This window comes from Schistocerca cancellata, chromosome 2, assembly GCF_023864275.1.
Source record: "Schistocerca cancellata isolate TAMUIC-IGC-003103 chromosome 2, iqSchCanc2.1, whole genome shotgun sequence".
NCBI lineage: Eukaryota > Metazoa > Arthropoda > Insecta > Orthoptera > Acrididae > Schistocerca > Schistocerca cancellata.
Window position 1 is genome coordinate 457,766,316 of NC_064627.1, and position 23,312 is coordinate 457,789,627.

Below are 23,312 nucleotides of genomic sequence, written 5' to 3' on the forward strand. Positions count from 1 at the left end.
CTACTCGAGAAGAGTATATTTTCTGCCTACATTGTGCTTTATCTTCCCTCTACCACAGTCACCAACTGCTTAAACACACACACTACACCCTGCATCCACTCTTCAACGGCACCAACACTGTAAAGATACACTAAGACGCAATATGATTCATGAAGTGCAGGTACCAGCATGAGTAGTGCATGACAGACCTCCCAGTTAGGTGGTTGAACCACACCATAACGTCTCACACCCAAAAGCCTCATCTTGAGATGCATGGCTCAGTAATTAAGACGCTGACTTTGCATTCGAAAGTTTGCGATTCAAATCCACGTCTAGCCACCCAGACGTAGCTTTTCTGGTGGTTTCAATAGATTGCTTGAGGCAGTTGCCATGTTAGTTCCTTTGAAGTGAAGGAGACAGATTACGTTTCTCACCCTTTGCCAATCAAGTTTGTCTCGTATCTTTAATGACCACATCGTCGATGTGACGTTTAACACTAATACTTTCTTTCCCTTCTTCTAAAAATTACATTTGAATCTGCTCTAAACATCAGTTATGTTCTATCTATTTAGCTGCCTTTGAAAATTCCTGATTTCCATGGAACACAGGGACCCAGCCCAATTACATAAAACAGCTTTCTTTCACTTGCACCTTTGTCCTGCAATGACCGCAGGGTCGGCGTGGTTACAACGCATTTGGCAAGGTTATTTTAAAGGGGTGCCCAAATGCACTTCCTGCCACCACCCCACACCCCCCAGGACGGAATCAGTGTACCCCAGCTGTTTGCGTCTAGTGTAAACCATGAAATAGGGCAGAAGTATTACAAATGTCTGTGTGTCGTGGAACTGAGGCGGGATGTGGGGACCAGCCCGGTATTCACCTAGTGGGATGTGGAAAACCGCCTAAAAACCACATCTAGGCTGGCTGACACTTCGGCCCACGTCGTTAACCCGCCGATCCGGGGCCGGCGCGCCTACCAAAGTCCAGGAAGAGGCGCATTAGCGCTCTCGGTACGAAAAATTCTTCATTCTGTGGCTCGTTGTTGATTCCGCAGTTGATGTACCACGTCCAGCTGATGATCCTCCTGGTCTTCTGATGTATGGTCCGTTTCCTGCAGGTGCTGATGGCATGCAGCTCCAGTTTCATTTATTAATATATCTGGTTTAGTTGGACAATGTGAACTATAGCTGCTTAGTCATGCAACGATGATTAGAAAATTTATAAAGGAGAATTAATTAACTAATAAAACAAGAAAAAAATGTAAAAGCATATATGAATACGTAACACACTGCAATGCTAATCCTCAGCTAAAACGAGGATATCGTGTCCAGAATACAAAAAAATATGCCGCAAGGAAACCTTTCACTTAAACTTGAAGACAAGGGGTTTATCGCAATTTTTCTGTTCTGTTAGAAACCCAGTCAAAATAAAACTTGCTGAATAGCGCACAAATTTCTGTATAACGTTTAAGATGTAGATATCCAAGTGCAAATCATTTTTCCATCTAGTGTTCACAGAACGAATGCTGCAAAGTTTTCTAAATGGATCAGTACTATCAACTAGAAATCCCATGATAAAATATATTTATGACGATGGTCCAGTGAGAATTATAAAACAAAACGGCCTACACATTAAGTTCACCAACTGCCTCTGTAGATCTTCTTGACCGTTCTTTTCTGAACTAAGAATATTCTTGGTTAGCACACAGAATTCACTGGTATCTTTCTATATTATGGATAATACTGACAAATTTGAATTGGGGAGAAGAGGAGTTTGTGGCACAACATGACAAGAAGAAGGGACTGGTTGGTAGGACATGTTCTGAGGCATCAGGGGATCACAAATTTAACATTGGAGGGCAGTGTGGAGGGTAAAAATCGTAGAGGGAGACCAAGAGATGAATACACTAAGCAGATTCAGAAGGATGTAGGTTGCAGTAAGTACTGGGAGGTGAAGAAGCTTGCACAGGATAGAGTAGCATGGAGAGCTGCATCAAATCAGTCTCAGGACTGAAGACCACAACAACAATAACTGACAAATAACTGTTAAATGACGAGTACTCACATTTCATACATGTGTTTAAGAGAAGATACAAGAAAATGAGGTTATTTTTTGAAGAATTATTAAAAGGCAGTCGCATATGATATGTTGACTTACTTTTGCTGGTTGGTGATACCCAATTCCTTTACATTGCAGCGGAACCCAAGGTCTTTATGACCAAAGGGAAGAGCTTTGGCCAATTGACAATCACATAGACTGGTTTCCATCAGCAGAGGTAGCAAAAAAATTTAAAAATTAAAAAAAAATCAACTTTTTTATTTTTTATTTAGTAAGTTTCAGCATGTTAACAGTGGGTAAGTACGAAATGCTTCGTAGCTAAGAACGCCAATAGTTACACATGCGCCTTATAAAAAATAATTGTTTAGTTTCAGAAGCTCATAAAATTTTCATCATCTTAAATGCTTCAACAGACATCGTCACAGTTGGCCAATGTTCCCAGCTTTTCACTTATTACGCACGTCGCGCTGCCACTGCCACTGTGTTATTATCCAATATGGGTCTCAGTACAAGGGTGCTTTGTGTACTGTCAAGGTTTCAATGTCTACAGGCAAACAAAACTCATGCAAATCTAGGTTGTTGACAGTTTGTAGATGGCAGCTGTTTACATTAAGAAAAACAAATATCTTAGTTCTCTTTGTGGCACATAACAAAGCTGGCAAGCATTGTGTAAGCCGTTAGGTCAGACTGTTATTGTTATACTCACGTACAGCGCCAGGCAAAATAAGAAGGCGCATGTTTGTGTGGAAATATCAGATGAAAGTGGAGGAAAACAGTTTAATGAAAAAGCCAACCCTTCAACATCCTACGTGAGGTCATTCAGTACCCGAATGTTGGTAAACAAAGACAAACATGCAATAATATAATGCAACTACGCAATCTATTGTTCTTTACTGAACTACCACAAATGAAATGTTTTTATGTAAGAAGTAGGCTCGTTTTCAGTTACCATATGGATTTATGTGGCCTCCAGTGATATTTCTTCTTCTGTGAGAAATTAATGCAGACGAATAAGCTGTTTGTCTCATCTCTGCATGTATTGCCTCATCAAACTGTATCCCTTGTACTGAGATGAAACGTAGCTAAATTTCTTGTGGCTGAATACATATAGCTATGAGCAACTCATCACGGAATCGTCGACACAGTCCTCTACCAGCACCTATGAGATACTCGATAACGTGCCCTGGAAAAGACACATGGGTCTGCACTTCTGACCCAATACCGCCACCATAGTTCACATATACATGCACATAACCACCACCTCCAACACAGAGGAAATGCTTTCGAGGAATAGACTGTGCCTCATGCAGCCATCAACTAATGCTGAACACACAGTTACCCGAAAGAATTAGAGATCTGAATGAATAAATGTGACAACAAGCAGGTAAACGTGTAAATTAAACCTCCCATAACACCGCAACATAGACCAGCAATGGAACAACAATCAGTAGACATTTGTTTCACCCTGCGGCATGAACTACTTTTAAAACATGACAGTATAAATACCATAGTGTGCTGATCACCAAGACACATACCTTTACTATGATACCCACGTGTAGCAGACAGAGGAAGAGAGAAGATGACAAAACGTAATCAGAGGCATACATGGACTAGTCCACAGCAGTGCGAATAACACAGCAGTTCTCATCGTTGCTAGAATATATTCTGGCAGACGCAGAAAGCATGACTGGATAAATCACCAAGCATTAATCTGGACAGAAAGATGCCCACTACTATGCACACAAAAAATATCGCCGATGATACCTACAAAAATGTCAACAATATGGCCGCGATTTCATCGTAACAAAGAAGTCTCACAATACAGACACTTACGGAATACATTTGATATTAAACAGACCCATCAGTTCAGCTTCAGACTAGGAAACCAAACCACAGATGTATACACTCTCTGCCCCACTCTCCTCCATCCATTCCCATCCCTCTTCTGATGATGCCTCCCGAAATACTGCTGGCGAATTCCGAGAACAATTGAAGTCTGTGAACACAAAACGAGTAAAAGCAACTGACGTAAGAGCCAGAGCTACAGCACATCTTTGACAGAACCTCTAAAACCACCAAGAAATAAGAATAACGAAATATGACCTAATGTGAATTCAATTTCACATCGACTGTTAAATGAAATGTTATACCATTCATGTGTCATTCATGCACCCCCTAAATGTTTTCCCACTTTGACATTACCTACACTGTGACCAGTAAGTTAAATATTATAGTTTAGGCTGGAATAGACTGCAGGTAGATTGTCAGATACAATGGAAGGTGTAAGACAGAAATTACATGTAGTATCTGGCCCTTCATTCTACAGTGGAACCAGGGCAAGTCACCCAGTTTTAACAGGAATGCAAATAAACTGAAAAAAAATCGCAGTAATAAAATTAACATCAGAAAAATAGCCCGTTGGAATAAGGCTAGGATAAGACTGAAGCATCAGGGTTGAAACATCGCTATAAGGCTGACTAACAAGAGACGTTGTGCGAAAGAAAATGTAGTGTGACTATCGTATCGGCCGTCGCACAGCAGCCGTCCACTGGGCGCGGCGTGCTACAACACGCGCGGCACACAGCGAGTACCGCTGGCGCCGCACACGACGTCAACAACTGGCGCAAGTGAACGCGTCGTCGCGGGGTTAGCGGCAGCGTACACACCACTATCGATACGGATTACCCTGGCGGTGCTGCCCTTGTCACCAGAGTGAGCAACCGCATAAGGGCGCCATTTACCAACACTCTGATTGGCCGGACCTGCGGATTTATGCTAGCTCCCTGAGCCCGTTTAACCAGTTCAATGTTCGCCGATGACTGTGTTACTACCCGGCTGCTGGATTCACGACGACCGAACCGTACTGTGGCCTCCCTGGCTGGAAACTTGCGACACGTCGGTATCGACTGGTTGGCAGTGGTTTGGACTTGTATTCTCTACTAGTGACTCTGATTTCCTCCTTGGCGCTACAGGTTTTGAGTGACAGAAGGTCAAATAAATTTGGTTATCACGGAATATTTGTATTATAGTGCGGACATAACAGTGACACTATACCTTTCTAATTCGTGACAGTTAGGCAGTTAGTTTCTCAGTATTACTGCTTGTTTAGTCAAAGAGCAGCTTTTTTTAACGTAATGGAGCTGCGAGGACCTGGACTGTTCCTTCCCGGCAAGTGTCACTCATGAGACCGGTCACTGAAGTGAAGTGTTACAAAAAAGATGTATATACATAAAACTGTTTGTTACTGGACAGGATAGCAGGCTAGAATCGAATGATACTTCTGCAAATTTTCACTAGAACAAGAATAGTGTACGTCTTCAGTACTGAGCCAGACTTCTTGTTATTTTTCTCTCCAACTTATTCCTGGGCATTAATGAAGCATACCTTCTGGTAATCTTTCATTTGTCATCTCATAAGAGCTTCCACAATATGCTTCTGTAGTCTATAATATTTTCTTCTAAACTCCAGTTACTCATGTGGTGCTATATAGGGTGTGACAGGTATAAGTACATAAGTTTATGTATGTGGTACCTTAATATGTACACACATCAGTATGTTAGCTGTTTTTCTCTGTGTCGAAGAGACAAACATGTCACAAAAATTACGAACTGAAGTTTTCTGCATGGTCGCAACTGCAGCACTAAGTGTCCTACACTTATCAGTACCGAATAAGCGTCCTTCGCCCACGCATCCACGCTTCAACACCTGACTTGCAGCGCAGGGGGAAATGCTATTAATGGCATGATCTTGCCAATGTATTTGGAGGTACTAACCGACCTAAAAACGCAAGACGTGTAGTGGCTGTAATTAATAGTCTGCAAATGACGAAACTGCTGAGATGATGTTGTTCAGTACACAATTGTCAGTCACCAACAGAAATATCAGCACTTACACGCAGGTGTCACAACCTGTATGTCCAAATTTCTTATACTAATCCTTATTGCAACGTCCAGAACTGAATTAAACAGTCTGAGTCACACCGTGTAAATGTATGTTTGGCGTCGGTTCTAGCTGTCTTTTTAAAAAAGCAGAGTGATAAAGGAGACAAACTACCACAGGTGACTTTTGATGCAGGGAGTGGCAGTTGATTCTCAACGCAAGCAATTGTGAAGTATTTAGAACAAGTCTGATTTATTCTTCGATCTCAGTTACACATTTTTAAATAGATGGTATGTTTCTATCTCTCTGGATAATCTTCAGATCACTTCACTACTCTGATATGAGTCTACATGAAAAAATAATTCCAGCCTAAACTGTAATATTTAACTTGCTGCTCACAGTGTAGGTAATGTAAACATAGGAGAATATTTTAAGGGTGCATGGATGATACAGCTGCGACAGGTTGCTGACGGAAGATCATCCAGAGAGATCGAAACACGTCATGTATTTAAAATATCCAGATGAGACTGGATGATAAATGGGAATTGCTTTAAAGAAAAACATAGTTGCTGTTCTCTCATTCCGAGTATATCGGCTGTAGTGATAACTTTAAAATATTTCACATAAATACGTAATGATGTACATTATTGTTTGGTTATACCACAACCGAACGATAGCTGAAAATCATTGCATGATTTAAATACCTGGGAGTATGAGTACACGGAAATATGAAGCCCAAATAATACTAATCGTAGTATCGTCAGATGGCGTGCTATGATTCATTGGAAGAATTCTCAGGATAAGTAGTACAGCCGCAAAGGAGGTAACTTAAAAAACCTTCGGTCGACTGATACTTGAGTATTCCTCTTCAATCCAGAATCGACACCAGATGGACTGGTGAACGAAACAGCGAAGATTCGAGGAAGAGCAACATGTTTCGTCAGAGGTTCGTTGAGTAATTGCGTAAGCGTCGCAGATATACTCTTCAAACTCCAGTGGCAGAGGTTAGAAGAGAGGCGTTGTTCATTACAGTGTATTTTACCACTGAATCCCTGAAAGCACATGTTCACAGAACGGTGAACCAACATATTCGTTCCTCCTACATACAACTGCCGTCAGGACCATGAAGGTAAATGTAGTTACTCCAACTAGTACGGAGGCTCATGAAGAGCTGGTTTTCCCCTGCACAGTTCGCATGTGAAACAGTGGTGGGGGAAGTAACTGCAGTACACATAGTAAGGTGGCTTGCAGAGTATAGGTATAAATGTAGAATAAATGTTTACTGATCACAGAAATGAATGAATTACGTACAGTGGATGTCCAAAGAACGATTACCTAATGGAATGTTACATTTGCACTCAAAAGGAAGAGGTATGCTTGTGGATCAAGCAGTAGGTGCACAGAAGCCACAGTGGACCATACGATCCAGTGGTGGATAGGAAAGGGAGGTGAAGAACAGATTCATCCATGTGTGCAACGCCTCGTTTATTTCTGTAGACAAGAGGTGGAAGAGCGCGCACGTGGTCAGTGCGGCGCGAGCCGCAGGCACCTGAGGACGTCCTTGTAGCCGAGCTGGCGCGCAAGGTCGGCGGGCGTCCGGCCGGCGGCGTCGGCGACCTCGGGGCTGGCGCCGGCGCGCAGCAGCGCCGCGACGGCGGCGGCGGAGCCCCTGGCGACGGCGCGGTGCAGCGGCGTCTGGCCCTGGTCGTCGCGCGGGTCCGGCGCGGCCCCCGCCGCCAGCAGCAGCCGCGCCACCGGCACGTTGTCGGTGCGCACCGCGTAGTGCAGCGCCGTCGAGCCGCTCGAGTCGGCCGCGTCCAGGTCGGCGCCGGCGTCGACGAGCGCCGCCGTGGTGGCGGGCCGGCCGCGCGCCGCCGCCACGTGCAGCGCGGTGTTGCCGTGCCGGTCGCTGCCGTTGGGGTCGAGGCCCGCGGCCAGCAGCGTGCGCACCACCGTCGCGCTGCCGTTGAGCGTCGCCCAGTGCAGGTGCGGCCACTCGCCCGGCTTCACCACCGTCTTCACGGTCGGCAGCATCTGGCGGACGGCTTCCACGTTGCCCGCCTCGGCCGCGATGATGAGCTTGCGCATGGACCACTGCATGCAGCCGCTCAGGTCGAGGGTGTTGGACGCGGCAGCGTGGCCGCACTCCTGGGCCAGGAGCGTGGCCGTCTTTCCGTCGCAGTCCTTGGCGCAGACGTTGGCGCCGTGCTCGAGCAGCACGTGGATGGACGCGATGGCGTCGTTCTCGGCCGCGGCGTGCAGCGGCGTCCGCCCCCGCAGGTCGGTGGCCTCCACGTCGGCCCCGGCGCCCAGCAGGATCCTCACGGCCGCGTTGCGCCTGTTCGAGGCCGCCACGTGCAACGCCGTCGAGCCGTGCGAGTCCAGCATCGCCTCCACCAGCGACGGGTCCACAGACAGTGCGAAGTTCAGCAGGGACACATACCCCGACTCGCAAGCTGCCCTCATTATTTGGGCGGCACTATCTTCGTCGCGGAGTTTGGTCTTCGTAATTGTCAAATCCTGTTGTGGTACACCAGCCTGCAGCAACAAATCCACCCAATACCAGGCGTTCGTTTCCTCGGCAAACTGCAATGGCGTCCACTGCAGTACCTCTTCCACCGTCAGGTCCTTCTCGGTCACTTTCATTTTGCAAGTCTTCCTGACAACATAAAATTACGTAACATGCAGTGCAGTCTTTCACGGACTGTATTTTCTAATGCTGGACACATCATCGTACGCTACAAACTAGTACTTTCCAACTGGAAAAATCTCAGCAAACCGCGGTCTCAGCAGGCGTGAGCCGTGGTAAGAATTGCTGTTTTGAAGAGCGCGCCGCAGTGCATAGTGTGAAGCAGTTGACCTCCGTTTCTGGCAGTGGCGCTGCTGTGGTGCTGTGGCAATCGCAGCTTGGGTGTCTCCCTCTGGAGGGAAAGGGGAAAAGTAGTCTGTTCACGTGCATTTAAGGGGCGCTATGAGCTCGCTAGGCGCAGGCAACCATCGTAGGTCGTACCACTCGCTCCTTCTGGCTCCTGGATTTCTCCCTTACGGTCTGCGCCCATTCTGTCTGCCTCACCCCCACCCTCACCTACCTTGGCCTCACCATTGACCGTCACCTCACCTGGATCTCTCATCTCCGCTCCATCCAATCCAAAGCCCACAACTGCCTCTGACTCCTCAAACTCCTCACTGGCCGGACATGGGAGTTGCACCCCTCTACCATCCTCCGCACCTACAAATCCTTAATCTGTCCCATCCTCTCTTATGCCAGTCCTGCCTGGATATCTGCCCCCCCCCCAAATCCTATAAGTCCCTCCAGATCCTTGAGCGTCATGCACTCTGCCTCGCCTTCCGTACACGCCTCCCGTACCCACGCGGATCCTCTATGACCTCATTCCTTTCCCCCATCTGCTCCTATTCCTCGAACATATCCACATACTCTACACCTCCCGCCGCCTTGATCCCCCTCACCCCCTGGTTGCTCCTCTCCTCTCCCATCCCCACCCCCTGCCATGTATTCACTGTTGTGTCTCCCCTACCCTCCATCTCTACACCCTTCATCTCCTTTCCCAAGGTCAACTCCCCCTCCTGGTTGATTCCCTCTCTCCCTCCATTTATCCCTCCTATCAACTCTGATCCTCACTACCTTCCTTTCCTCTGTCCTTATCCCAGGCTCCCTCCCCCCCTTCCATCCTCCTTTTTCCCCACCTACGATCTCACTGCCCCCCTTCTCTCCCCCGAGTCCTTTTGCATTTCCCTCCTCTGCATTTTCCCATTTCCTCTCACGTCTGCCCTGCCCCTCTCCCCCCTTATGAGTCCTCTCCCTCATTTGGTTCCCCCCCTCCTTTCGTTTTTTCCTCTCCTCCCTCCTTATTTTCCCCCTCATCCAGGTCCCCCCCCCCCATCTGCCCTTGGCTAGGGAGTGTCATGTTTGTGCCGACATTTTCGTGCAGTGCTTTACAGTGAGTGTTTTACAGTGAGTGTTCCGTGTTGTGTGTCTTTTGGGAAGTGTTGCGAACGACCATCACACTGTCACTGGGTGTGATTTTTTTATCTCTTGCGAACAGAAACCAGACTGTCTACTATGTTACTTGTCTGATTTCTGTGTATTTTATTAACATTGCCAAACCCTTTGCTTTATGTTTTAACTTTCCACAATTTTCCGCCGTTTTACAATTTAAGTCACCGTTTTATCGCCTGTTTTTCTTGTTTCTTTTCTTCTTACGTTTTTAAAAAGTCAGTAGGCTGTAGAGCAGCGTACTAAGCTGCTGCCAGCCTGCCCCCTTCGGGGGGAATTGAAATTCAATAAAGGAAAAAAAAAAGAAACTCGCTAGGCGGCGAGTCTGGTCAGTAGGTCAGCCGGGTCAGTGTGGGGCAGTCAGTGTCTGTCTGTCGTCCGGAGTGCTAGTATGTGTTAGGCCGCCAGTCTGTTCAGAGTTTGTTCAGGCAATGGTCATTGGCGGTTGGATCGATGCGTTGGTCGGTCGCGCACTGGGACACAAGATGACTTGTCCGTCTTGAGCGTCGGAGCATGTGAGGTCGCCACGTCAGTCCAGTGGACCGCGCCGTATAGCGAGGGGTAGTGGCTTCGCGGCCGACACGAGAGCAACAGCAGTCAACCCACAACATCGGTCTGGTCGGGGCGAGCTGCGACGCAGTGAGACGGGAGATCGGCGCGCCTTCCTGCGTTCGTTTGAAGCCGCTGGCAGCGGACGGTTCGGGAGAGCGTTTTGGGGGTGCTACGCCAGGTCTTCGCCAAACATCGCTATTTGTTAGAAGTTAAGTGATTCGTGTTAAATTCTACTTGTTTTCTTGGTCAGTCTCTCGTCCCCAGCCTGCTCGTCTGTCTCTCATTTGTTAGGCAGGTAGTGTCTGTCTGTCTGTGTCGATCTGCCATACGTTAATAGCTGCCTCTGTCATGTTTGTCGCATTCGGTGTTAACGAATTTATTGCTTAAGGTGTAAAGGCCGAATTCCTGAAATATGTTTTTATCTTGCCTATCATCTTCAGAGACGGTATATGTGTAATGTAGAGCATGTTTGTACATTTTATGTAAGACTGCATTTCATGGGTTATTATTTAAATGGTCATTTTAGTATATAAAGTCGACACCCTTCCACCATAAGAGTTTTCTTTTAAAAACAAGTTGCGCTTTCGGTGGAAAGTAATTTTTTTTTAAATGTGAGTGTTTTGTACCATTTCCATCCCTCCTGCGGGGTGCATAGTCTGATGATGAAGTTATACGCAATACAGGGTGTTTGAAAATTCCAAAACAAACTTCAACGACTTGTAAAGGAGAGAGAGTATAAAATATTTTGAATCGCAACTCATGTCCGAAAATGTTACCCAGCGACGCTAAAGAGCGTCAAAACTATAGGCGCTGAAACCTGTGGAAGTAGGCATATACAGGTGACTCCGTGATGACGATACAAACTTTCTTGGATGATGGAGAAGGATAAATGTATCAATATGAGGTAAGGGTCCCTGTACCGGAAACGAATGAGTCGAAAGTTATAAGCGAAAACCGTTCTGATACCTCTAACAGTGGAATACATGTACTGGTGCTGTTGTTGGCGAGTGTGTGGGAGGCGACTTTCGGAGGTAGCAGTATGGACCGAAACAAGAAAAAATATCCAGTAAACATGGGCTCTAAAATGCATACTTTAAGAGCTATAAGCACTTGTTCATCTTCACTACTGTGAAACACATCTCCACTACTCAACAAGTGCTCCAGCTCTTAACTTATGCATTTTAGAGCCCATGTTTGCTGGATATTTCTTCTTGTTTTGGTCCATACTACCAGCTCTGAAAGTTGCCTAAACTACCATCTCAGCAACAACAGTACCATTACATGCAGTCCACTGTCAGAGGTATCAGAAAGGTTTTCATCTACAACTTTCGACTCGTTCGTTTCCAGGACACGGACACTCATCTCAGATTGATACATTTATCCTTCTCCATCATCCTAGAAAGTTTGTAACATCATCATGGAATCACCCTGTAGATACACGTATTTACATGTGCCGGCGTCTATAACTTTGACGCTCTGTAGCGTAGTTGGACAACGTTTCCGTACATGGACTCCCATTCAAAATATTATGTACTAGCTTCCCTCTAAAAGTCCTAGAAGTTTGTAACGGGAATTTCCGAACACCCCGCATATGTATGCAAGGTCTCTCTTCGGTCGGACATGTCCGACAGAACAGACATCATGGACATATGTACATGTGTATATCCTCATGTATATGAGTGCGACGGCTCTTACGATTATTTCAGTGCGGATGCACATTATGTCCGAACTCCTGTGGGATTCATTATGAGCTACCGGCAGGTGGAGAATGTACAGGCACGCTACTTGTGTACGACAGGATGGGAAACTGGATCAGATGGGCAGCGTGCCAGGATAGCAGAGGTAGCACAGACGACCGCTCGCTTTAAGTGATAAATCCGAGTTCGAATCCCAGTCATGCACAAATTTTCACCTGTTGTTAGCCCGAATGCGTCTGATGACGTCGTTTCTTCTTAACTCGGTCTATGATGCCAAGGCTCCACTGTTGCGTGGATAGGCATAAACTGACTTGCTAAGATTTTTTTAACTTTGAAACTACTATCAGAGTTTTTCTCGCTTCTGGTGATGTCTTCACCATTAGAAGACGAAACATTAAGCACAGGAATATGACTTAAACTACATCCAACGGCCCACATACCAAAAATCACCAGTGACGCAATTACATGGCAATCAATTTTATTACATTCCACTGTTAGTTACAGTACAAAAGTTTTCTACTTTCATTAAGTCTGTCACAAATGGAGAGTGCCAAAACTGTAAGAGTCTTACCAACTGAAAAGATGCTAACAGTAAAAAGAATCTCACAATGTATATCGTTATACAGACATTACAACACAGTAGTCACACCACCAAGTACTTTTGTTAGACAAGACATGTTCTCAGTAACAACAAACTGACTCAGATGGGAAGTGTTACACCATTCGCACATTGATCAAACGCTAACAAACTGATACTATAGTATTTCCCTGCTTGTATGATATACTGATTACAATTTCATCCTTTTGCAAGTTCCTTTTCAGTAGAGAAAAATGCCTCTCCTACAGATGAAGAATGGTGAGTACACTATTGTTATTGGGTGTTTTTTACGTTACTGGAATTTTTCAGGTGGAGGCCACAACATAGGACCCTCAGATGAAGTATACGTTCATCTTATCGCCATGTTTTCAGACTCTGGAAAAGGTCGAGTCACTGGCATGAGGAACATGGGATTCTCATATAAATAGATCGCAGAGACAGTAGTCTGCAGTGCAATAACTGCAGAACATGTGGTGACTTGACGTTCTGAGTACAACACTATGACGAGAAGAGCAGGCACAAGTCCTTCCAGAAGGAATAAACAACGAGAAAGCACAACGATTCTTCTACTGGCTCTGACTAATAGATGGACGGCATCGTCTGAAATCCAGGCAGAGGTTACAGGCAGAAAATAATAACGAACCAGAAGGAGCAGATTACTGGAAGCTAGGTTGAGATATAGAGTTGTCATGCTCCGTTTGCCGCCGACATCAAACTACAGATTGTGGACAGGGTACGCACAGTATACGGCGGCCGAAATGCAGTGAACAGTTTTCGTCTGAAGCACTGGGCAAGTTCATTTGTTTGTCGGATGGGAAAGACGACATTGTTTGACCGCTTTCGGCCAGTTGGCCATGCTCTGCAATGACTGAAAAAAATTAATTTTTGATTTACTTATGCTTTGTATGTCACGTTCATGACGATGGCCCATCATTTGGTTAATGGTCATTGTTACAGTGATACTTGCATTTAAGTAAGACACTGTACGAACTTCGAAAAAGTTGCAATGAAAAACAGGGGTCGCTATAATTTTATTTTTCTTTCATATCGGATAATATGTTGGTGCACATAAAATTTTGCTATGATACTGAATTTTTCTTGCACTTGGGTGGAGATCTCCGTCTGTCGCCAAACTCGAGAAAACTGATCTGATGTGGCACACCAGTGATACAGCCAGAATGAAATATGCACAACATTCCTCATGTTTCATAAATAGTTTGAGGTATCTGAATGAGATTTTGGCCAATGATAGCACACAGAGAGGAGAGAGTATTTTGCCATATCGTTACTGTGCAAAGCTTCATTACCTACCATGTTATTCCACTAACTAAGGACTTTTTCGATGAAAGAATGTAATTTTTAAGGGCCATGGATAGTTGGTGAAACGAAAAATCCTGTGGGTTTTGGAAAAGAATAAGTGAAGGCATTACACGTTTTTTTTTTTTTTTTTTTTTTTTGTACTGATAATGTGCTTTTTCATAAGGTATTAACCTTACTTTTTCACAGTTCCACACTTAATAAACCATGGTTTCAGAATTTTCTTGCAATTGCATCAGCACATGTCAGTAAGTTGACACTGGAAACTCCACCGTGTTTCAACAAAAGAAGCAAATTTTATCATAGTAACAAGAGAACTGTGGTTTTAGTCAACATTCTCCACTCATGATGCTTCTCTGAGAGTTACAAATGGTTAAAAAGCCAGGCGAAAATAAATCGCTGCTTTTGTTGCATTTTCATCGGCATTCTTGCCAGATACTAACCGAAGCAGAGATAACAGCAGACCTTTTTGAATGGTCGCCCTACAGGTGCCGGCGAGGAGACGCTTCACTTAATATTTACTAAAAATGTGACAATAGGCTTCCCCTTCAACGCTCGACATTTCTCCTACAGAGCCTGCCTGCAATCCCCACCACTGCCGCTTTCCCAACGCGTGCCCTGTCATTTACGCATCTACCAGCCATGTTATTCTGCAAGCACTCCTATTTGTGAGATGTGGAGCCAGAGTAAAATGGGACACAGAGTGGAATTCTGTGCTACCAGCGACGAGCCTCGCTTCTGTCTGTGGCAGTCACATCAACGCCAATGTGTCGGTAAACGACTTTCAAAGGAAGCAGTGATTCTTGAGAGCCGTACCTCTCCAGTTCCTGGTATGGTGTTGTGGAAAGGCGTTGGATACGACAACAAAAACTCGTATGGTACTGTTCACGGAAGACTTGCCATTAGAAGTCATGAATGGTAAACTTTGTAGTTATAACATTCATGACCAGAAAACCAAATGGCCTGTTTCAGCGCAAGAATCCAAAATCTCACAGTACAGTTCACACCACAAACGCCTTGAGTAATATATAGATTCTTGACTTGCCTACCCAGTAACCCATACAGCATGTATGAGATGTGACAAAAAGAGGTATAGTTACAACGAGCGTCCAGCCAGCAACGAATAGTGTATTCATGACGATAGAGGTTGTACATACTGATGCTGACGGTGGGCATCAGTTCTGAATGAAGCGGAAGTTTAATCTTTTAATATCTGTTATGTGACAATCACCTCCATAAACATCGTACTATTGCTTTTTAGTGTCATACTTTCCTTTTCTGTAAGTGTGCAAGTAAAAGAGGGCAAAGATATTTTTTTGTGGGCAGTAGGAACGGGAGAAAGTGAAAAGTTATCCGATACGTTACGAAAAGGGCAAGCTAGGTTCTTTCGTTAAGTAGCAAGAACGGACAACAGCACTTACCAAACGAATTTTTATTAACGGTAAAATGACTCAGAAATGACTGTCTGTGCACCCAACACAAGCTTGGGTCTCATGAAATTTAAATACACACTTAGGTCTTCCGAAAATGTTTCATTTATGAAGGTAGTACTACGTTTTTTACTTTTAATCGTCAGATGAATAGCGAAATAACATAAAGAGGTTTGAAAAACACACCGACAACGCGTATTATGTTGTGCAGGACGGCAAAATGTTTTTTCTCTAGAAAGCACTTCCGTCGAGAAATGCGCTCCGGTAAGTAAAAGTTACAGAACGGTGGCATCAGTTTCCTATGATTTTGTTTGGTGTACTGATTAGTTGTGTAAGCAGCACCTGAGAGACTTTGAATTGGGTCTGATTCTGAGTCTGCACTGGCCGGCTGGTAGAATCGTGCATTACTCAGATTTGTAGAGCATTTGCATGTGAAAGCGGGGCGATGCTGGGCTGCATGGTAACGTCAGGACAGGTACATGTATACTGGTCGTCAAGATCGACCAAGTCTGATCATCATAAAGGAGGAACGCAGTATTGTGCAGCGAGCACATCGCAACACATCCGAGAACAAGTAACAAACACCAGTATTCAGTGCCATCCCTCACCAATCTGAGGAAGCTTGAGCAAGTATTCTCAGACTTCTACTCCCCATTGCACCGAATCTACGCACTTTCAGGCAGGGATTCCCTCTTTAAAAATTAACAGTCACCGCGCGCAACTTTTTAAGCTCTACTGGTTTTTTTTATTATTAACGAAATATACTGGCATAAGTGATTGAGGACCAGAAAATCAAAATAGCTCAACAGAGGAAAGGTGGTTGTATCTGACGAGATGAGGATATATCTATGACTTTCTTTAGATTATGCGGAGAAAATTCTTCCCCTTCCGGCAGTAGTTTATTGTACGTAGTTGGGGTAATGAAACGTACCAAGTGTTTCGAAAAAGCCTCAGTTTGTTCCCGTTTTCAAGGAAGAGCTTCAGACATACAAAGTGCGAAAATAAAGTAATGAAACTGACTTGAAAAAATAAAATGTTGCTTACCGTTTTAGTCAAGTTTATTGTTGTCTCCTTCAAAATAGTTTCCTTTTGATTTCACACACTTTTTCCAGCCCTTCTGCCATTGATGGTAACATTTCGGGAACTCATCTTCTGTAATATCCTCCAAGACCCTCGTCACAGCTTTTTGGACATCTTGTGTTGCTTGAAAATGGTGTCCCTTGACCGCCGTTTTGACTCTTTGAAATATAAAAAGTATCATGGAGCGATAACTGGTGAATAAGGTGGTTGTGGTAGTACTGAAATTTGTCTTTAGGTTAAAAATTGCTGTACTGACAGAGCAGTATGGGATGGCACATTACCGTGAAGTAGAATCCAATTACGAGCAATGTTGGCACAGACACGAAGAACTCTTTTACGGAGTCTTTCTAAAATTTCGTTGTAGTAATATTGGTTAACTGTTTGTCCAGGAGGCACCCACTCTTTATGAACAATTCCCTTGGAATCAAAGAAGCACACAAGCATGCATTTCACTTTTGACTTTGAGATGCGAGCTTTATTTGGTCTGGGTGATCCCTTTGGGCACCATTGCGAACTTTAGCGTTTTGTCTCTGGATCGTACTGAAAAAAACAACTTTCACCACCAGTGATAACACGGCTCAACAATTCTGGATTGATTTCCGTTTGCTCTAACAGATCGGCTGCCACATTTTTCTGTGTTTCTCACTGTTGTGGTGTGAGATTTTTGGGGACCATTTTTGCACAAATCTTTCTCATACCAAGATCTTCAGTTATTATCAGGCAAACCGTTTCTCGATTGATGTCCAGTTCTTCAATCATTTTCACGGATAATCTTCCATCACATCGTACAAGTTCACGCACCCTGGCCAAGTTGACATCTGTCCGTGAGGTTGATGGCCGTCCACTGCGGTCTTCATCTTCAACATTCGTTCTGCCTTCATTAAACATTTTATGCAAACGAAAAACTTGAGCTCTTGAGATAACCTCCTCTCCAAAAGCCTTCTGAAGCTTACCGTAAGTTGTCGTCACGTTTTCACCCAATTTAACGCAAAAAGAAATGGCATACCGTTGCGCAATAATATGCAGTCCCATGTCCGTGACGAGAGGCACAAACACATGTTAACTTATTGAAGCACAGCTCGCGACTGAGCAGTTGCATTGATGTGCCACTTGGACTAGAAGCAGCTTATAGACCGAGGTCAAAGATATTGTGCCTCCACAAGCCTGCAGGGTTGCCACATCTTGCAAAGAAAATCAGTCTCATTACTTTATTGTCGCACCTCGCATGCACGTAGTTATAGGCCCATGTTGAACAACTATGAAACACGTTTTATGATGGCTTATCAGGACCTTTTTGGAGAAAGTACGTCTCCTCTAAAGGATTCAAAATGGATTCCGCAAGTAGCGATATTGCGAAACTCAGTGCACTCTTTTGGTGGCATTAAATCCAGTGGGACTATTACATAAGAGAACCCAAGTCCTTGCCGTGTTTGATAGACTTCGAAACTGCGGAAAACCGAAAAAGTTACGAGCTTACTGCAAGCTTTGTTATTACTTTCGCTGGTCATCGGCGCTCAGTTCGAAGCGGGACTCATCACTGAAGACAATTCTACTCCAGTCAATGAGATTCCAGACCGAAGACTTGTGTGAAGTCGTCCCGGAAAGCGGTGGGATACCAGCCTGACTGCCGCCTGCCGTCCGGCAACTATAACCCGTTTATCATAAGAATAAATCTGATGTAAACACTGCACTATGTATTCTTCCGCGTTTGCTGGAACCTTATTGGATATCCGTTTCACGTGGGACTGCAGCCAAGCAGTCTCGAGTACCGTGAAGTACTATAATAAGTGTACGTTTTGTGCTGTGCGTTACGCGCACATCGGCTTAGCGATAATACGGGACAACAGCTTTACTGGCGCACTTGGACAGCACTGGCTGGTCAGCTGGTACAGCTAGCCTGCAGTGACATGGCCAGCTGCAGTTCACACGTAAAACGAGACGAGCAAAGAAACAATGTCATTTAATTTTTAAGCAGAATGAAATAATACACTGCAAATCTCCCACAATACGGTCCTTAGACGACTAGACGAAAACCGCAACACGTTATCGGTTTTAGCTAACGTGCTACTGTAATTAGAAACAAGAATGACGAAAATTCCTGACTTAACCACAGGATAATTTTTCTAAGTTGTGTGTATTGAAGGATTTCACCGTATTGAAGCCACTGAAGGTATTACAGTCAGTCGTCTGGTAATCCCTGAGCTCCTTCCTTATCCGAATGAAAGAAATACTTTTCAGTTCTGGAAGTTTCACCTGCTACGTTGATAACGAGCCTATCAGCAACAGAATCCACGAAGCCAACCAGGCACAGCATTTTCCATTCTTCTTTTATGACGAGGCGTTCTATATCCCGCCAGCGTTCGGCAGAGGCGTGTGAAAAAGCTGCGTGCGTTAGTTCCAGTACGTCTGGCAGCTTAACAGTCTTGTTACTTCTCGGGACAAATCATGCACCTTGCCGCCGGATCAGTTCTGTTGGGTTCATAATGTAATGCTACAATAGCAAACGTAAAAACGCAGCATTTGTGTGTTTTGCTCGATGCTTTGAATATGATGGTTTTCATGTCTCTACGATAGTTATCTATCTCTGTGTTATAAAACGATGGGCATAGTCCAGATAAAGAGGATTTGGTTTCTCGTATTTGCTTTAAAAAATTAAACTGTTACGTTTTCTTAATTTAAACAACTTTTTTGAACAGTTTTTCATAAAACATCGATAATTAAGATTTTTCATTTGAAATGGAAACAGGAATTTCACGTCCAATATTTAATTAGAAACAAGAAGACGTGGATTATTCACAGAAAATGATGATGAGTTTTACAATTACGTGAAGTACGTATTTCAAATTTAACGAGAAAAAAACATACTGGGGAGATTTAATTCAACGCACGTATAACCGCATCTGGTTCAGATTCGTTTACGCTACCGACTGCGTTACTCGTTCAAGGTAGAATACCTCTTAAACTGCAGTATATACGCCGCTGGGAGAACTTCAAAGCCGGTTATCTCCGTAAATTTATGAAAAACATTAAGAACAGCCTATTCATCGGCACTTTTTAACCGTGTTCCACGCGCATGCTTCACTGCGGAACAAAAGCAGCCTCAGCCACTTTTTACTGCGCATTAACAGCGCGAAAATCAGAGGACAATGCTGCAGAGACTGCGACTGTACACGATTTTTGAAATAAAAACTACGTAGCTAAAATGTGATTCAGAAAAACGTTCATGGTTGTTAATACATTTGAATATCTTAAAGTTTCATTTAACGCAAGTTAGTAAAGATATATAAAACATAAGTAGCACCTACTTCCAAGAGTGTACGTGTGCTACGGCTTCTGTCCAATCATCGCGTTTGTGTTTGTTTACATCAGGTTTATTCTTATGATGAACGGATGATAGGAGTGAAGTTTGGCGTGCCATCTTTTCCTAGCAGAACCTCTTTGGTTGTCATCCGAGGCATCCTCACAGCACAGCGACGACATTCTGCGTCCCGGCTTGTTGCCCTTCGTGGCAGGCCGTCCTGGGCTTACAGTTTAGTAAGATAATACCCGCCCGCGCATAGCGAGAGTTCCTTCTGCTTGTCTTCGTGCTTGCCAAGCCCTACTTTGGCCAGCAAGGTCGCCGGATCTCTGCCCGATTGAGAACATTCGGAGCATTACGGGAAGGGTTCTCCTACCATCTCGGGGTTTTGACGATCTAACGTGCCAGTTGGGCGGAACTTCACACGATATTACTCAGGATGACATAAAACAAGTTTATCAACCAGCGCCAAATCCAATAATGCTTGCATAACGGATGGAGGTGTACCAACGCGTTACTGACTTGCTCGGTTTATGGCGCTATTTCTCTTGACTAAATCATCTAATTTCCCTAAATTGTAATCATTTGTTTGTCTATACTTGTACACCACATCTACCGATTTCTGCCCCATTCCTATAATTTCTTCTCGTAGTGTACACCTTTTTTTTTATCTTAGAATGCATTTTCGGGGAAAAGAGCGTGCGGGTAAGCGCATGTTTTAGTGTACACAGATTCGGCATACTGCCTTAGGGACCCACAGTGGCCGCCATGTAATGCTTGTTATGCATTTCTGTCTCATGTAGCACAGATGGTATCATTAACGGTTCCGGATTATTACCTAGTCATCATCGGACGAACTGTGTTAACTTCAGTTCCAACAGTCAAAGCACAGACACATTTACGTTGTGAATGCATGTATGCAAGTACGTTTACTTGTGTACAGAAGCAAGTCTGATTTGTAATTCAATTAACTACACTTTTGCTATCTCCTGTTTTGTTTCTTCTTAAACATTTAATCTGATGATTATTTGGTAACAACTAGAAACCGATAATGATACACTAGCATGGTTTGAGGTTGAAATATATTAATAAAAATGTGCAGGTTTTCGTATTCTCTGGTAAATAAAACTGCCTAATGATCATGAATTTGCCCTTTGTGCATCGTTGGTCACGCTTACGATGCGTCGAATTCTATTCTCAAGAGAAGGCTTTATGAGTACCATTGTATCTCTTCCAATGCTATAAATAAGAGAGGGTTGCAAGTAAAAAACATAATTTTAAAATACCTTAGAATAAGACGGAAACTAGCTTTTGCTGTAAAAGAAGCAAAGGAACAGCCGGGTAATTTATGAAACAATATAGAAATTCGATCATTTTTTGTTAGTGCTCTAAAACCGTTTTCGAATACGCTAGCGACAAAAACAGTTACAGTAATAAACACAGAACTATCAAGAGGCATATTGAAACAAACAAGTACAATTTTTAAATACTGTAGCTATGCAATGACATTACTTGGAAGAAAATTATGACTTAAGCGCCCCCTACATGGCCAATAATATTGTACAATTTTTCCTGAGCTATAATATTAAACGTGTAGGGGTGAGATTGAGAGGCTGCGCATAAATACTAAGAACATAACAAACTTCCGAAATATTTTGTGCTCCCCGAAAATATTGTGTCGTCTGTGGACAGTGTTGACAATATCTTTGCCAGTCTCTCGCGTGCTTCAGACTATGAGTATCACTGATTTCACTGTTCGCTGTTGTTATGATGTTGAGCATGAGTTCAAAACAAGAGAAAGTGCTATGATACGAGTGCATCGAAATGTATATGCAATTACTTGCACTGTGGGATGTTAAGGAAGATGATTATAAAAACAGAAATACCAAGAAAGAATCGTGTGAGCTGCTGCTCAGAAAATACTGGAAAAGTCACGAAGGACTATTTTTTTAAACTAACGCAATGCACGTAATGACACGTTTCCATAACTTTGTATCAAATACTTTAAGGTGAAACTGCATTCGTAACTTTAAAGTCTTCGAAAGGATTACCAGTGGCAATGTATAGTAGTATAGTAGGTAAACACTGACTTTGTGGAATTACGTTCCTTCGTGTAATATTTTGTTTTTTGATCATGGGAATTTGAGCGTGCACAAAAATTTAACCGAAGTTGCTGGGGAAGGGGGGGGGGGGCAGGTAGGGGGAATGCAAGACTCTTAATACTTCTACTTTTAGTGTAAATGAGTTCGTCAGTTCTGGAACGTATCATATACAAAGAACTAAATTTTATAGGTAGCACGAAACACGTATCCGAGAGAACTGATGGTTATCCACTCAATATTTATTACAAGTACATTATTGCGAAACCGCACTCAAAAACAACAAACAAACGACTATACATCAGTTTCGAAAGCCATAGTATTGTCTCAACGAGGTCATTTTTCTAAATGAGAGGTTTCGCGGAGTCATGGAAAATCACTTCTATAAGTGTGTAAGTATTTTGCAGTGAATAAAAATTTCATACCGCATATTCCAAGAGGGAGTGGGAAAGGGGGAAGCATGTGTCAATCTATGGGGACGCCTATGTACGATGACAACCATTTCCAGTAATATATCAGATGTTAGACCACCAACACACATAAAGTTATGATTTTTTAAATTTTTTTTCGTTCAACCTCAATTCTCTCAATACATTTTCGAGAGTGATCTCTCTGACTCCTTGACCCAATTCCGCATCCACCTTATATTCTGCTTGCAGCAAACTAGATCAATTATCACAGCAGCAGCGTCTTTATCGCCAAAATTCCGGAACACAATATTATTGCACAATTTAAATGAGCAGTATAGGGAGGTCAATAATATTGCACAATATTGTTGTGTTGCATTATTGACCGTCTATGGGCCGCTTATGATACAAACGATGGAGAAACCTCCTCCGCCGCCAAATAAGGATTATGCATCATCATCATCATCATCATAATCATCATTTAAGACTGATTATGCCTTTCAGCGCTTAGTCTGGAGCATAGTCCCCCTTATAAAATACCTCCATGATCCCCTATTCAGTGCTAACATTGGTGCCTCTTCTGATGTTAAACCTATTACTTCAAAATCATTCTTAACCGAATCCAGGTACGTTCTCCTTGGTCTACCCCGACTCCTCCTACCCTCTACTGCTGAACCCATGAGTCTCTTGGGTAACCTTGCTTCTCCCATGCGTGTAACACGACCCCACCATCTAAGCCTGTTCGCCCTGACTGCTACATCTATAGAGTTCATCCCCAGTTTTTCTTTGATTACCTCATTATGGACACCCTCCTGCAATTGTTCCCATCTACTAGTACCTGCAATCATCCTAGCTACTTTCATATCCACAACCTCAATCTTATTGATAAAGTAACCTGAATCC

General features: G+C 43.7%; 1 protein-coding gene across 1 annotated transcript in view; it reads right to left on the reverse strand.

The window, feature by feature from the left end:
- Positions 1–7,440: 7,440 nt before the first annotated feature.
- Positions 7,441–23,312, reverse strand: part of LOC126155094 (ankyrin-3-like) — a 30,833-nt gene continuing 14,961 nt past the window's right edge. Inside the window, exon 2 of the mRNA XM_049916207.1 lies at positions 7,441–8,575. Coding sequence (XP_049772164.1) covers positions 7,441–8,575 — 1,135 coding nt within the window. The remainder of the gene's footprint in view (positions 8,576–23,312) is intronic.